The sequence below is a fragment of the Eptesicus fuscus genome, chromosome 15 (genome assembly GCF_027574615.1).
Source record: "Eptesicus fuscus isolate TK198812 chromosome 15, DD_ASM_mEF_20220401, whole genome shotgun sequence".
NCBI classification, from domain to species: domain Eukaryota; kingdom Metazoa; phylum Chordata; class Mammalia; order Chiroptera; family Vespertilionidae; genus Eptesicus; species Eptesicus fuscus.
The window spans coordinates 62,010,275-62,024,615 of record NC_072487.1 but is presented as its reverse complement, the minus strand read 5'-3'; the positions used below and the strand labels follow the sequence as shown (position 1 = coordinate 62,024,615).

Here is a 14,341-nt window from a genome sequence, read left to right as displayed (position 1 = left end):
CAGTCTAGTTATTGTCAATGTTAAAATAGTAGGATTTAAATGAAATTTGTCTGTGAACTGGGATAATTTCTTTATTTTACAGCAGTGGTTTTCAAACTTTAAGGTTGCATCAGAATCATCTGGAGAACTTGTTAAAGCACAGGTTGCTGGGTCCTGCCTGTAGTAGATCTAGGGTAGAGCTGAAAATTTGCATTTTTAGCAAGGTGATCATGCCTATGTTAAGAACTACTGTTATATAATAAGGACTAAGATTATCCTCAGAAACCACAATTTAGCCTAAAAAAAATAACTTTAAAAAATATATAACCTCTAAGAAATAGACTTAATTTTCATAAACATATAACTCAAATCCAAGCCCCCTTAGGGTATAATAAATATAAAATTTTTGTTATAGTGTTCCCTAAAAGCTATTGTTCTTACTTATTTAGCAACAGAACAAATTAGAAAAATATATTTTAAAATACTGTAAGGACATTATAAATGTTCTCTATTCACAACAAATAGTTGACTATTTAGAGGTGTTTCGTGCTTCTAAATATGTAATTAACTTACCCAGTAATTTCTTTGAGGTTAAATATGCTTACATTTTTAATGATTTTAATACCTGTGTGAAAAACCCAAAAACCTCTTCACTAAAAGATTAATGGTCCTTCTCTCCTCTTACCCCATCTATCCCATTACCCCCCAAATTTCAAAACCTGAAACTCTTGGAGGATTAGTATTGTCACAATACATGTGATTAATATAGTCTGTCAACCCAAATTAGTTTCAGTAATTTTTTTAAAATCTTATTTTTTTAGCTAATGGGAATGACAACAAGAAATTTAAAGGAGATAGACCTCCCTGTTCGCCTTCCCGTGTTCTCCATCTTCGCAAAATTCCAAGTGATGTCACCGAAGCAGAGGTCATATCATTAGGTCTACCATTTGGCAAAGTAACTAATCTTTTGATGTTGAAAGGAAAAAGCCAGGTATGTAATATTTAAAGATTGACCCATCGTTATATCTCTGGGTATATTAGTGTTAAAGATGATTTTTATATTTTTGAACTTTTCTAAATTGCATTTTCTAAATTTCATCCTATTTACATAAAGTAGTTTTTAAATTACAATTTTGTGTGTGTGACAAGAAACAACAAACAAAAATATTAACATTGACTGTTTTTTTCCCCTTAATAAAAAAAAATTATATTTTTAATTACAAAATGGCTTATGAAAATATCCTGATTACCAAAAGACCCCAGCAGAAAAAGAGAGAAGATATAAATTATACCTCATTTGGCAAATTACATATAAGTTTTCCAAAATCTGTATAGAAATATTTATACTATTTTAGTTATAGAATTAATAGGTAGCTTCTTTGATAATTTCAGAAGTTAATAGGTTTTTCTTAAGATGAATATGCTTTTTGTGGTGATCATGACAAAAATATAATACATGTCCTATTGATTGAATAATCGCATGCTTTCTTGTTCCATGTCAGATGGCACTGGGATGAATTTTTTAGTTCTCTCCTAGTTCTCTTTTTACATTGAACATTGTTGCAAAGAGGACAACAAATTGAGCTAGGCCCTAGACATTGTGTAGTACATTGGGATATGTCCCTATGTTTCTTACACTTCTCATGAATAAGTTTTAGAAGCACATTTTATTTATTTATTTATTTGTTTGTTTTTAAATATATTTTATTGATTTTTTTTACAGAGAGGAAGGGAGAGGGATAGAGAGTTAGAAACATCAATGAGAGAGATCAGCTGCCTTCTGCACGCCCCCTACTGGGGTTGTGCCTGCAACCAAGGTACATGCCCTTGACCAGAATTGAACCTGGGACCCTTGAGTCCGAAAGCCAACGCTCTATCCACTGAGCCAAACCAGTTAGGGCTAAGAAGCACATTTTAAATGTATTTATAAATAAGTAACTTGATTAGCAGTAGACTTGCTAGAGGGTGGATGATGATGTCTGAATTATGCCCATACCTTTAGTAAGCTATAAACTAACATGCCTGTTTAATTCGGATGAGATTATTAAGATCTGTAGAAGTTAAATAAGGTGGTAGTCCTTGTTGTGTCTACATACTTATCTTAGATCTCTTGGAGATAGTACATGTACTTAGATCTTTATTTTAACAGTTGCCTTTGTTGAGAATACTAGGTTTGCATGGTTTGAAAAGAGCCATCATGGCCATGTCTAATGGTTGTGAGATGTCTAACAGCCATGTATCATGTATATTATCACATTTCAGTAGTATATCCTATATATTATGTAAATGGCTGCGAGAGGCAGCAGGCAACATCATACTTTCCTGTCACTAATGTTGGTACTGGGATTAGTAGTGCTAATTGACTTATGTTGATTGCTTGTCTTTTGTTTATAAATACTATTTGAAAAATATCTTGTCGGTGGTATACTTTAGTAGGAGATTCAGATGTGAGTCACTAGAACTACTTTTAGGCGTAATCTTTCCCATGGTACTTGGAAGTAGAGTGTTGAGGGCATAATGGGGATTATTTTCACCACTCTTTCTGTGGGTAGTAACTTGATTTTCTTTCCACCCATATTATGAAAATTGATCCTTTTGACTGGATACTTTAGAAAAACAGAAATAAAACCTTTACTGGACAACCATGTGGAAAAATTATTTTTAAATATGAATTCTTAGGTTTTATATGCTTTCAGGAAAAACTTCTTATGACAAGAATCATGTTCTATTCCAAATACATTGTTTAGTTTTTCCTTTGTGTGACTGATGTTAAACATTGGGTTAATTCTTAATATGTAGTAAAGAGTTGGTAGAAAAAGACCTTCTCCCCATATAGTGAATATTATTAAAATACCACAGTTGTACAATTTTTTTGTGTGGGAAGATTATTACAAACAAGATAGGAGATACTGCCATAGCTATTTTAACCTTGATAATTTTTATCATTTTTTTAGAAATACTAGAAAAAGTATATTAGTGATACAACTGGATAGTGGATTTAAAATGTATTGTGGATTTTTATACCTTTTAGATGGTATAAATGACTCAAAGTCTATTTTATTTCTTGAAGATGGAGGAATTTTATTTGTTTATTATGGATCAGTTAATTAATGGTATTTGATCCACTGTTGTGTGGCTAGCATTACTATTTAATAGAATGTTTTTAGTTCATTTAATCAATTCAGTTGTGACATTTGATTAATTCAGTTAAGCATCATATTTAACATTTATTAAGTTAATAGCCTGGAATATTTGCCAAATGGAAACACTTGCCAAGTAAGTAACAAAGTTAAATCTATAGATACTTGCCATTTTCTGTGTTCAATAAATTTTGTTGTTAAATACGTATTTTATAAATAAATTATAACTGTTTTATACATAATTTGAATTTCTAATTAAATGCTTTATTGTAAAAAATGAATTGAGTTGTCTAACTAGAAATTTGCGTTGATTTAAAATTTAAGTTTAAGATGTTCGTAAGGTGGTTCTGAGGGTTCAGAGTGGTTAGTATATGTCTATATTTTATCTTCCTAATGAACCATTAAGATAGGTGGCAAAACCTGCCACCTTAAGCTTTGTAAGTATCCTATTTCTGTCATACAAGGTACAGGGGTCCTGATAGCCAGAAGAAGCCATATATAGAATAAGATATAAATACCAAGGTGTGTCTTCCATCTTAACTCATCCTATGTTACACTGCAAGTATTTATTAGTACAATGATTACAGATAAAAAAAAATTTTGCTTGAATGACTTGACTTATTATGGGAAGTCCTTTTTCTTTTTTCCCTAATTTGAACAGTTGAGCCTATGCACCTGAATTTGAACAGTTGAGCCTATGCACCTGAATGCTCTATTTAATTGTATTCATAAACTGTTTAATAAAAGGGTAAAGAAGAACAGATTGTCATGCCCTATCTCTGAGAATGTTTTAGGAAAGAACTGTTAAATCTCAACTCCTGAAAGCATCCATTCATAGTGGTGATGCACACATTAAAAATATATATTGATTTCAGAAAGGAAGAGAGAGGGAGAGAACGGTAGAAACTTCAACGATGAGAATGAATCATTGATCACCTGCCTCCTGCATGCCCCCTACTGAGGAATGAGCCAACCTGGGCATGTTCCCTGACCAGGAATCAAACCATGACCTGGTACAGAGGCCAATGCTCAACCACTGAGCCACACTCACCAGGCCACACATTTACTTTTACCTTTTTAATTACTTCTAGATTTAGGAGAAACAAAAATAAGAGAAAAACAAAAAAACTACATAAATCATCTAATCAACTGTCAATTTCTCAATCCCAAATCCTTTTCAGAACTTAGCTTTTCAAATATGTTCCCAATTAATATCAGCAATACACATTGAATCAAAAGTCTTTTCATTCTCTTCATCACATTAAAGCAAAAAAATCTTTCCATCCCCTTCTTTCATGAGAATAAATATACAATTACTATATATATGCACAGATATATATATATGAGTTATTTATTTACTTTTGTTTTTTGGCCTGGTCCTTGCCTTGCGGTGAGTGTCTTGGATTGATAGAAGGTGGGGCTGCGTATGTGTGAGGGGCAGAGATGGATTGGTAACCACAGGATACCTAGTCTGTGTGTAGGACACTTTAGTTACCCAGAGATAACTAACGAACATTTTGCTAAAACATTTTGGTGTGTGCCCCTTCTTTATTCAGATGTATTATTGTCTATGTATATAATTTTATTTTGGTTGACAATGCATGAGTTTAGAGCAAGCTAGAATGACAAAATAGTTCTTAGCTATCTTTCAAAAGCCATGAGCTTTCACTTTATCTTCTTGTGTTTATTGCAGGCTTTCTTAGAAATGGCTTCTGAGGAAGCTGCTATTACTATGGTGAATTATTACACTCCTGTTACTCCTCACCTTCGAAGCCAGCCTATCTTTATTCAGTATTCCAATCACAGAGAACTTAAGACTGACAATCTACCTAATCAAGCTGTAAGTATTAACGGCATTTTTAAAAATAGCTATAACCACATATGGTATAATAGCTTAAGATTAATTTTCTGTTTCAGAGGAAAAACAAAAACGTGGGTTTTTTTTTTATCCATCTTAGCATGATTTATTAGTAAAGATTATGTATGTAAATTTCTTACCCAAAAGCTTAAACATAAGAAAGTGAAGCCATGTTTGAAGTTTAAAGTTACGGTGTTAAAAATGACAGATATTTAGTTTTCTCATGAAACTGTTTTCATGAGAAAAAAAGGAAAAAATTAAATTGTTATGTATCTCTTAAAATCTCATATCTAATGGAATTTTAGAAGTCAATCCTTTCTTTTACAGAATATATAACAAAGGCATTGAGAAGTTGAGTGATGTTTCTATTGTGATGTTACGTAACTGAATTTAAGATGTTAATAAGAATTTGTATAGATACGTTTAGTAAATGATTTATGACTTCAAGATGAATGTGCATTGTAGAATATCAACATTTTCCAGTTTTTATTTTGTTGTAGTTCATGTTGAATCTTTTGTGTCTCTCCAGGTTGATTTTTAAGTAATTAAAATAGTAATTTCAAGATTTTTTATTATGTTAAGTGCATAATGTTTGGCCCCTATGCTCTTGCTCTAGGCAAAAAGAACTCCTCCAGCTCTTGATTCTGTGTTGAAAGTTATTTATAATGTAAGCTGTTGAGTTTAAATTATAGTTTTCCACATTATTAAAAACTGACATTTCCTGTATACAATCCTTAATTTGTTCTAAGAGATACTAATCTATATATATATAAAAGCCTAAGCGACCCTTATGACCAAATGACCAGAACGACTGGTTGCTATGATGTGCACTGACCACCAGGGGGCAGACGCTCCATGCAGGAGCTGCCCCCTGATGGTCAGTGCGCTCCCACAGCCAACCTCCCCTGGCTGGCCAACCTCCCGCGGTCCCTCCCCTGGGCAGGCCCTGGGCTGGGATGGGGAACCAGGGGTGCGTGGCTGCAGACACGGCCCCTTTCCCAGGGGGGCCGAGGGCCGGCTCCCTCCTTGGGGCCAGCAGCCAACCTCCCATGCCCCGTTCCTCCCCCAGGCCAGCAGGCCCCGATCGGCCCGCTACCCACCTGCTGCAGTGGCAGCGTGGCGGCAAGGGAAGGAGGAGCGGGGGAGGCAGGGAACCACGGGTGATGGGGTGCCGACATCTGTTCCTTCTGCACCCGGCCTGGCGACCATCGCCTCCTCTCCTGACCCAGCCGGAGCCTTTGGGCCCTGATCGCTGGCGAGGCCTAGGGACCCCACCCTGCATGAATTGTGTGCACTGGGCCTCTAGTGTCATATAATAAACTATATAAGCTTAATAGTAAATTAAATATTAGGTATTTTTAAATAGTGTAGACTTTTTAAAATGAAAAATTGCCTTATAAATTATAAATAAGATACATGGTCATAATAAGACATTAAAAGAACATAGAAAAGTTTTTTTTAAAAAAAAGCAATTTAGTTACTCAGAGATAACTAGCATTTTTCTAACATTTGTGTGTGTGCCCCATCTTTATTCAGGTATGTTATTGTCTCTGTATGTAATTTTACAAAAATGGGACTCTAATGTTTTGAAAGCTATTATTTTCTATAATATGTCAGACATTCTTTCATGGGAACAATTACAGAATTGCTTTATAATTTTTAAATGACTGCATAGTATTCCTTTCTATAGGACAACTATAATTTATCCTGCTTTTTTTCCCCCAAATGTGTTTTTATTGATTTTTAAAGAGAGGAAGGGAAGGGAAAGGGAGAGAGAGAAACATCGATTGATCTGCTGCTTTCTGCATGCCCCTACTGGGGATTGAGCCCTCAACCCGGAGAGTGTCCTGAACAGGATTTTGTTATATGTTGTATTATTGCTTTCTGTAAAGATTATGTCCCCACTTTGGATGTGACTGATAATGTATGAGCCATTTTCTTGTCTTTGTTAATATGATAGATGAGAAATTATATCTTATTGTTTACTGTTTTTTATTTGGTTACTCATAAAGTATTTATAGCAATTTCTGTTAATGTGGGTTTCCAAAACCCCCATTTTAAAAATTGTGATAAAATGTATATAATATAAAATTTACCATTTTTACCATTTTAAAGTATGCAGTTCAGTGGATATTAAGTACATTCACATCTTGCAACCTATCACCAACATCCATCTCCAGAAGATGTTCATCTTCCCAAACTGAAACTCTGCACATTAAACACTATCTCCCATTTCCCTCTCCCCTTACACCCTGGCAACTGCCGTTTTACTCTCTGTCTCTTAGAAGTTTTGTCTGCTTTAGTAATATAGTTTTTTAAATATTTTCATACAACAGTCCTATCTCTTAAGATTGTATTAAAGTTTCTGATTTTGATACCTTACTCATAAAGACCTAGCTAAGCAAAATTTTAAAAATTTTCCTACTTTTACATTTTAGTTGTTTGTATTTTAATAGGTAAATCTTTATTTTATTAAATATTTTTGGAGTGGGGAGTAAGGGTTAGGTTTTAATCTTTATTTTACTCCCAGTGACCAATTTCACCTTTGTTAACTTAATATATTTTCTTTCTCCAAATACATTAGAATTATTTTGGTAACTTATACCCCCAAAGACACAATTGGAATTGAATTTATTTTATAGATTAATTTAAAGATAATTAGCGTATTTCTATTGCTCACTGATCCTTTAAAGAGGAAATTATATTTTGTTTCCTGGCTTTGAGTAGATCTTTTAATTTTCCTTTATGTAAGTTTTCTCATCAGTGTGATTCCTAAATATATTAGTATGTCTTGAAGAATAAATAAACAATTTAATAAGACTCTTAAAGATGGATTATTCTAAAGGGAAACAGTGAGAAATCTCAGTTGCTTGGCAACCAAAGCCAGCCCAAATGACCTAGTTTATTCTTCGATAGCCTTGATTTCTTCCCAATATCCTTTCTATTTTGCTACTTTTGTGCAGTTTTTATGCATTGATATTTCATAAAGTACAATAATTTTTCTTTTATTCAAAGTTCTACACCAAAGCTAAATTCAAAATTCAAGGTACCTGTTTGCATATATAAAATGTATTAGATAACTTTTATTTTGACAGTTCTGGGAAGCTGATAAATTAACTGTTTCATTCTCTTTTGTTCTCTGAATCAAGATATCCCAAAACATGCACATAACTTCTTTTCCAGCTTATGAACATACTTGCCAAAGGGTCAGGTGAATATCAAGTATTTTTGTCCCTTGACTTAAATTAAAATTATAGCTAAAAAATTTATCATATTTTAAGGTACAGCATTTGAGAAATGGTTGTGTAATAGCAGTCAATTATTGTATAGACAGTTTTTCTTTACCTTGTGTGTGGAAGTTTATAAATCCACAAAGAGATGACCATGGGAAGATTTTTCTCTAAAAAGTCATCAAACTGAACACTTAAAACCTCTGTGTTTTTTTTTTAAATCTCTGTATTTTTATGTATACTCATTTCCATCTCAATTTTAGAAATGCCTTCACAGAATCTAGGCATGTTTAAATTTTACATGAACTACATTTCTCTCCCATGCCTCAATAAAAATTTGTTGGTTTCATACTTCTGCTATTTCCTTTATTTATAGTTAGTGTAACCATTCCAGAGGGTTTGTTGCGGAACATTTAAATAGGATCTCTTATAATAGGAATTCTGTGTCATAATTTTTTATCATCAGATTCACAGAATCGCTTCATATTAAGAAGACATTTCTCATTTTCCCCCTGACTTTTCAGTAGTTGTCAGTAAAGAGTATGCCTCAGTTTTATTTTTTTTACTTAAATGTTTGTGTGGTGGTATCTTTTTTCAGGTGTTATTTTCTTAGATATTTGTTGTCAAAAGCATTTCTTGCATGCCTACTACTCAGAGACCTTTGCACTCAGTGCTCAATAATACAGTGTATATTGAAAACTCCAGAATGATTAGGACAATTTATACCATGGTTTTTTATATTTCTCCACTATGATAATATCAAGTAAAGTCAGTGCGGTTAAGTTTACTCTTGTTTATGCAGGCTTAATTTTGATAAGATTTAATCATCTTTTTTTTTTTAATCATCTTAATCTAAGAAGAAAAGGAACCATTATTCCACTTAGAATTTCACTGTGATGATATCTTCCTAGACAAATTAAAAAAAAAAATGCAGTTCTTCAGTTACACTAGGCACATTTCAAGTGCTTATTAACCATATGTGGCTAGTGGCTATCATATTGGACAGTGTAGATCAAACTATGGCCCATGGGCCACATGCGGGTGTTTTTGCCGTTTTGTTTTTTTACTTCAAAATAAGATAAGTGCAGTGTGCATAGGAATTTGTTCATAGTTTTTTTAAAACTATAGTCCGGCCCTCCAATGGTCTGAGGGACAGTGAACTGGCCCCATGTTTAAAAAGTTTGAGGACCCCTGGTGTAGATAGTGAACATTTTCATCATCACAGGAAATTCTGTTGGATAGTACTGTATTTTATCTTTCATGTCTCTACTTTTGTATGTGTGTGTGTATGATACAATTATAGTAACTGCTTTAATCCCTTGTGTGCTAATTCTAGCCCTGTGTCAGTTCTGGGTCTTTTTTGATTGATTGACACCACCACCACCCCCTTTAATTACTAGAGGCCCGGTGCACGAAATTCGTGCACGGTGTGTGTGTGTGTGTCCCTCAGCCCAGCCTGAACCCTCTCCAATCTGGGATTCCTCTCACAATCCAGGACTGCTGGCTCCCAACCGCTCTCCTGCCTGATTGCCCCGACCGCTTCTGCCTGCCAGCCTGATCACCCCCTAATCACTCCCCTGTCAGTCTGGTCGACACCTAACTGCTCCCCTGTTGGCCTGATTGCCCCTAACTGCCCTCCCCTGCAGGCCTGGTTCCCCCCAACTGCCCTCCCCTGCAGGCCTGGTCACCCCCAACTGCCCTCCCCTGCAGGCCTGGTTCCCCCCAACTGCCCTCTCCTGCAGGGCTGGTCCCCCCGCAACTGCCCTCCCCTGCAGGCCTGGGTCCCCCCAACTGCCCTCCCCTGCAGGTCTGATTGCCCCAATTGCCCTCCCTTGCAGGCCTGGTCCCTCTCAACTGCCCTCCCTTGCTGGCCTGATTGCCCACAACTGCCCTCCCCTGCTGGCCATCTTGTGGCGGCCATCTTGTGTGTTGGAGTGACAGTCAATTTGCATATTACCTCTTTATTATATAGGATGGGCTCAAAATGGTGGAGGTCTGAATCAGTTTTCAAAGTTGAAAGTAGAACCCTGTTTTCCAATAAAATCTTACTGCAGAGCCCAGTGTAAATAGATGGCATAAACCGCCATGTTGAAATGGGATTGTGGTACTCAGTGTCCACATGTAATTGGTTTTCCAAGAGCATAGTTTTGAAAACCAATGTCATAAAATATTCGAATAATAATTTATATATTATTCTCAAAGATGATGATGCTTTGGAAATTGAATGTTTGACAGTTGTTTTAACTGATACATAAAAATTTGTATATGGCATAAAAATGCTATTAAAAGGTATAAATAAAAGGCTTATACAGTCATGTGCCACTTAATGGCAGGGATATGTTGTGAGAAATGCTCATTAGGTGATTTTGTCATTGTGCTAATATTATAGGGTACACTTACACAAACCTGGATGGTATAACCTATTACACACATAGACTATATGGTAAAGCCAGTCATTCCTAAGTTACAAGCCTGTTTAGCATATTAATGTACTGAATACTATAAATAATGGTAATACAGTGGTATTTGTGCATGTACTAGTAAACATAACTAAAAATAGAAAAGATACATTAAAAATACTATATAAAAGCTCTAGCTGGTTTTGCTTAGTGGTTAGAGTGTTGGCCAGTGGACCAAAGGGTCACAGGTTTGATTCCTGTTCAGGGGCATGTATCTGGGTTACAGGTTTGAGCCCTGGCCCCAGTTGGGGCACATGTGGAATGCAACCAGTTGATGTGTCTTTCTCACATCAATGTCTCTCTTTATCTCCCCTTCCACTCTCTCTAGGAATCAATGGGGAAAATATCCTCAGGCGAGGATTAACACACACAAAAAAAACTAAGTAAATAAATAAAATCCTATATAATAAAGAGGTAATATGCAAATTGACTGTCACACCCTCACAAGATGGCTTCCTGCAACCATGCCTGCAGGGGGGTTAGTGAGGGACGACCAAATGACTGAACAGCAGGCTGCATGGGGCAACCAGGTTGGCAGGGGGGGCAGTTAGGGGTGATCAGGCCGGTGGGGGGGGCAGTTAAGGGCAACCAGGCAGGCAGGCAGGTGAGCAATTAGGAGCCAGCAGTCCAGGATTGTGATAGGGGTCCCAGATTGGAGAGGGTGCAGAGGCTGGGCTGAGGGGACCTCCTCTCTAAACCCCTCCCCCACACACACACACGAATTTCGTGTACCGGGCTGCTAGTATACTATATAAAAGGTTAAAAAAATGCTACACCTGTTTAGGGCACTTATCATGAATGGAACTCACAGGACTGGAAGTTGTTCTGGATAAGTGAGGGAGTGGTGAGTGAATGGGAAGTCCTAGGCCATTATTGTATGCCACTGTAGGCTTTATAACACTATATGTCAGGTCCAGCCTGACGATTGAACCGGGCTGAGGTAGGGAGGTGGGAATTGAGAAATAAAAGAATAAGAGAAATAAAGGCAAGAGAAACAACAGCGGGGTCAGGAGGTCCAGAACTCTCGAGAAGCTCTGGCAACTTTTATTAGTAACACAGTGCTTTTTATACATAAGACACTAAGCAGGGAATCACAAGGAAAACATTCTTTGTTTCTCTAAAATCACTACTGGAGGGATAAGTTGAAGGACAGGTTTCTTGTTATAATAAATCTCACTAGTTGGATACATATTTCTTGGTAAGCCATGAAAGTAGCTCTTATCCTACTGATAGCGGTCATATAAACAAACCCTGGGAAAGCTCTGTAGGCAGGGGCTTCTCTCGTTATACTGATTAGTTGCCATCCAAACAGGCCTGGGAAATCTGTGTGGGTAGGGTGCCAGCCTTGCTAGCCCCTACAGGTGCAAGGACCGTGTCATCTTACAGCCCGTTCCCCACAACTATACACTTAGGCTACACTAAATTCATAAAGTTAAAGTACAAGAGAACATGATGCAGTAAACATGAGGTATGTGAGACTGTTGCCAGCATCATATGGCATACTGTTTTTATAGCAAGCTTCTTTTTAAATAAGTAGAGTACCCTCTAAAATAATAAAAATTGTAATACATAGATAAACCAGTAACATAGTCTTTTATTATCATTACCCAGTATTATATACTAGTACTTAATTGCATGTGCTATAGTTTTATACTACTGACAGCACAGTATATTTGTTTACACTAGCATCTCCACAGACACGAGAGTAACATGTTGTGCTACGACATTATGACATTCAAGATGTCACTAGGCAAAAGGAATTTTTCAGCTTCATTGACCTTTTGCACTTGGATGTCGAGTGTGACTCGACACGGTTAGCATTAGAATAAAGGAATCGAGAAAACAAGCGAGTGCAAAGGGTTAAAATCTTATGTGACCACCATCACATATGCAATATTTGTTTAATGTTGTTATGCAGAGCAAAATAGAAGTCCAACTATTAAGCATACAGAAAGTAAAAGATGGCCAATTTTCAAAAAGGTACTCATTTTAAATTTTAATGTTATTTATCACTAGAGGCCCGTTGCACGAAGAGATTCGTGCAATAGGCCTTCCTTCCCTTGGCTTTCAGCACTGGTTTTCCTCCGGCACCCAGGACTCAGGCCTTTGCTCTGGCTGGAGTCTGCTGCCTTTGCTGCAGACTCTGGCCAGAGTCTGCCTTCTTCGTCTTTGCTGCAGAATCTGGCCAGAGTCTGCCATCTTCGTCTTCGCTGCAGATTCAGGCCAGAGTCTGCCATCTTCGTCTTCGCTGCAGAGCCGGAGTGCCGCTCCTGTAGATCCCCTCACCCCTGCCTCCCTCTCATAGCAGGCATCCTACCCCGCCCAGCCACTCCGCGCCTGGAGCAGCTGGGCGGCCGCCATCTTTGTCCTTTAATTTGCATATTCCCTCCTGATTGGCTGGTGGGCGTAGTGGAGGTACAGTTAATTTACATGTTTGTCTATTATTAGGTAAGATAGCAAAATGTTGGAAAGCTACTTACCTCACAAAAGTAATAGTATAGTAAATAGTAAACATTAAAATCATGAAAACAAAACAGAAGTGCTAATATTATTTTTAATTCTTACCTGAGGATATTTTTTTATTGCTTTTTTTAGAGAGAGAGAGAGAGAGAGAGAGAGAGAGAGAGAGAGAGAGAAACCTTAATGTGGAAGAAACATCGATCGGTTACCTCCCATATGTGCCCAACCAGGGATTGAATCCACAACCTGTTGGTGTATAGGATGTTGCTCCAACCAACTTGTCCCAATTTCTCCTTCAGGGACGTAAGCACAGGTGACCAAGGGTGCCTCAGCCAGTCTCTAAACTGACACGTACTACCCAAGGTACTTACTTAATATTGACCGAGCATAAATTACACAGGAGACAAACATGCAATGCACGAATCACTCACGGTTTATTTATAGAGTCCTGGTGGTTTCCAGACCTCGGCAGGCCACCCGGGATCCGCACCGACAGACACACACACTGGACGTTGGACGTTGCAGCTGCGGCTCGGCGTCTTGTTTGAGGCCTCAGTTTCCGGCTCACTGTTTGGACTCACAGTCCACGGCAGAGCTTGGGCAGATGCAGGAAGGGGGGTGGAGAGTGACCGTCTGTGGAGGAGCAGAGCAGGCCTCTCTGATCTTCCTCTGGTGCTTCCTCTTTTTATGTGCCTAGATGGGCGTCTTCAGTGTGTCTTATCAGCGGGTCCCAGGAGCCTTGCATATCTGGTTTTACATATGGGGAACAGATCACTTTACTTTTTTTTCTGCATACAGGCCACTCAGGGGTGTTTAATCAACCTGTTTACATTACATTCAATACTTTTTAACATCATATTTTAATATCACACTATAATTCTACATTTTGATACTTATTCTATATTATTCTTATCATTATTACTATAACACAACTGAACCTGCTGGCCAGGGCAAGAAATGTTAATTTAAAACAACATACAACGTACTGTGAACTTTAAAATTTCAAGTAACACTATGTGAAAATGAAAGTAGCTGGGGGTTTTCATTTGGTTACACAAACATTTTATCTTAAGCAGTAATAAGTATGGAACAAAAGATTGATGAAAACTTGGATTTAATTTCAATAATCACTAACTGTGCCTTTTTTCTTTCAATTTTCCCTTCACCTACTTCATTTTTTAAAATAATGATTTTAAAATTTGAGACAATAACAAA

At 37.0% G+C, this 14,341-nt stretch overlaps 1 protein-coding gene across 7 annotated transcripts in view; it reads left to right on the top strand.

Annotated features, from left to right (window-relative positions):
* Window positions 1-14,341, top strand: part of PTBP3 (polypyrimidine tract binding protein 3) — a 92,331-nt gene that overhangs the window by 29,935 nt on the left and 48,055 nt on the right. For 5 of the 7 annotated variants that reach the window (XM_054726922.1, XM_008141794.3, XM_054726921.1 and 2 more), the window contains 2 exons: window positions 801-970; window positions 4,813-4,959. In XM_054726922.1, the coding sequence (XP_054582897.1) occupies window positions 801-970; window positions 4,813-4,959 (317 nt within the window). The remainder of the gene's footprint in view (window positions 1-800; window positions 971-4,812; window positions 4,960-14,341) is intronic. The other 2 variants (XM_054726923.1, XM_054726924.1) reach the window with 1 other exon arrangement.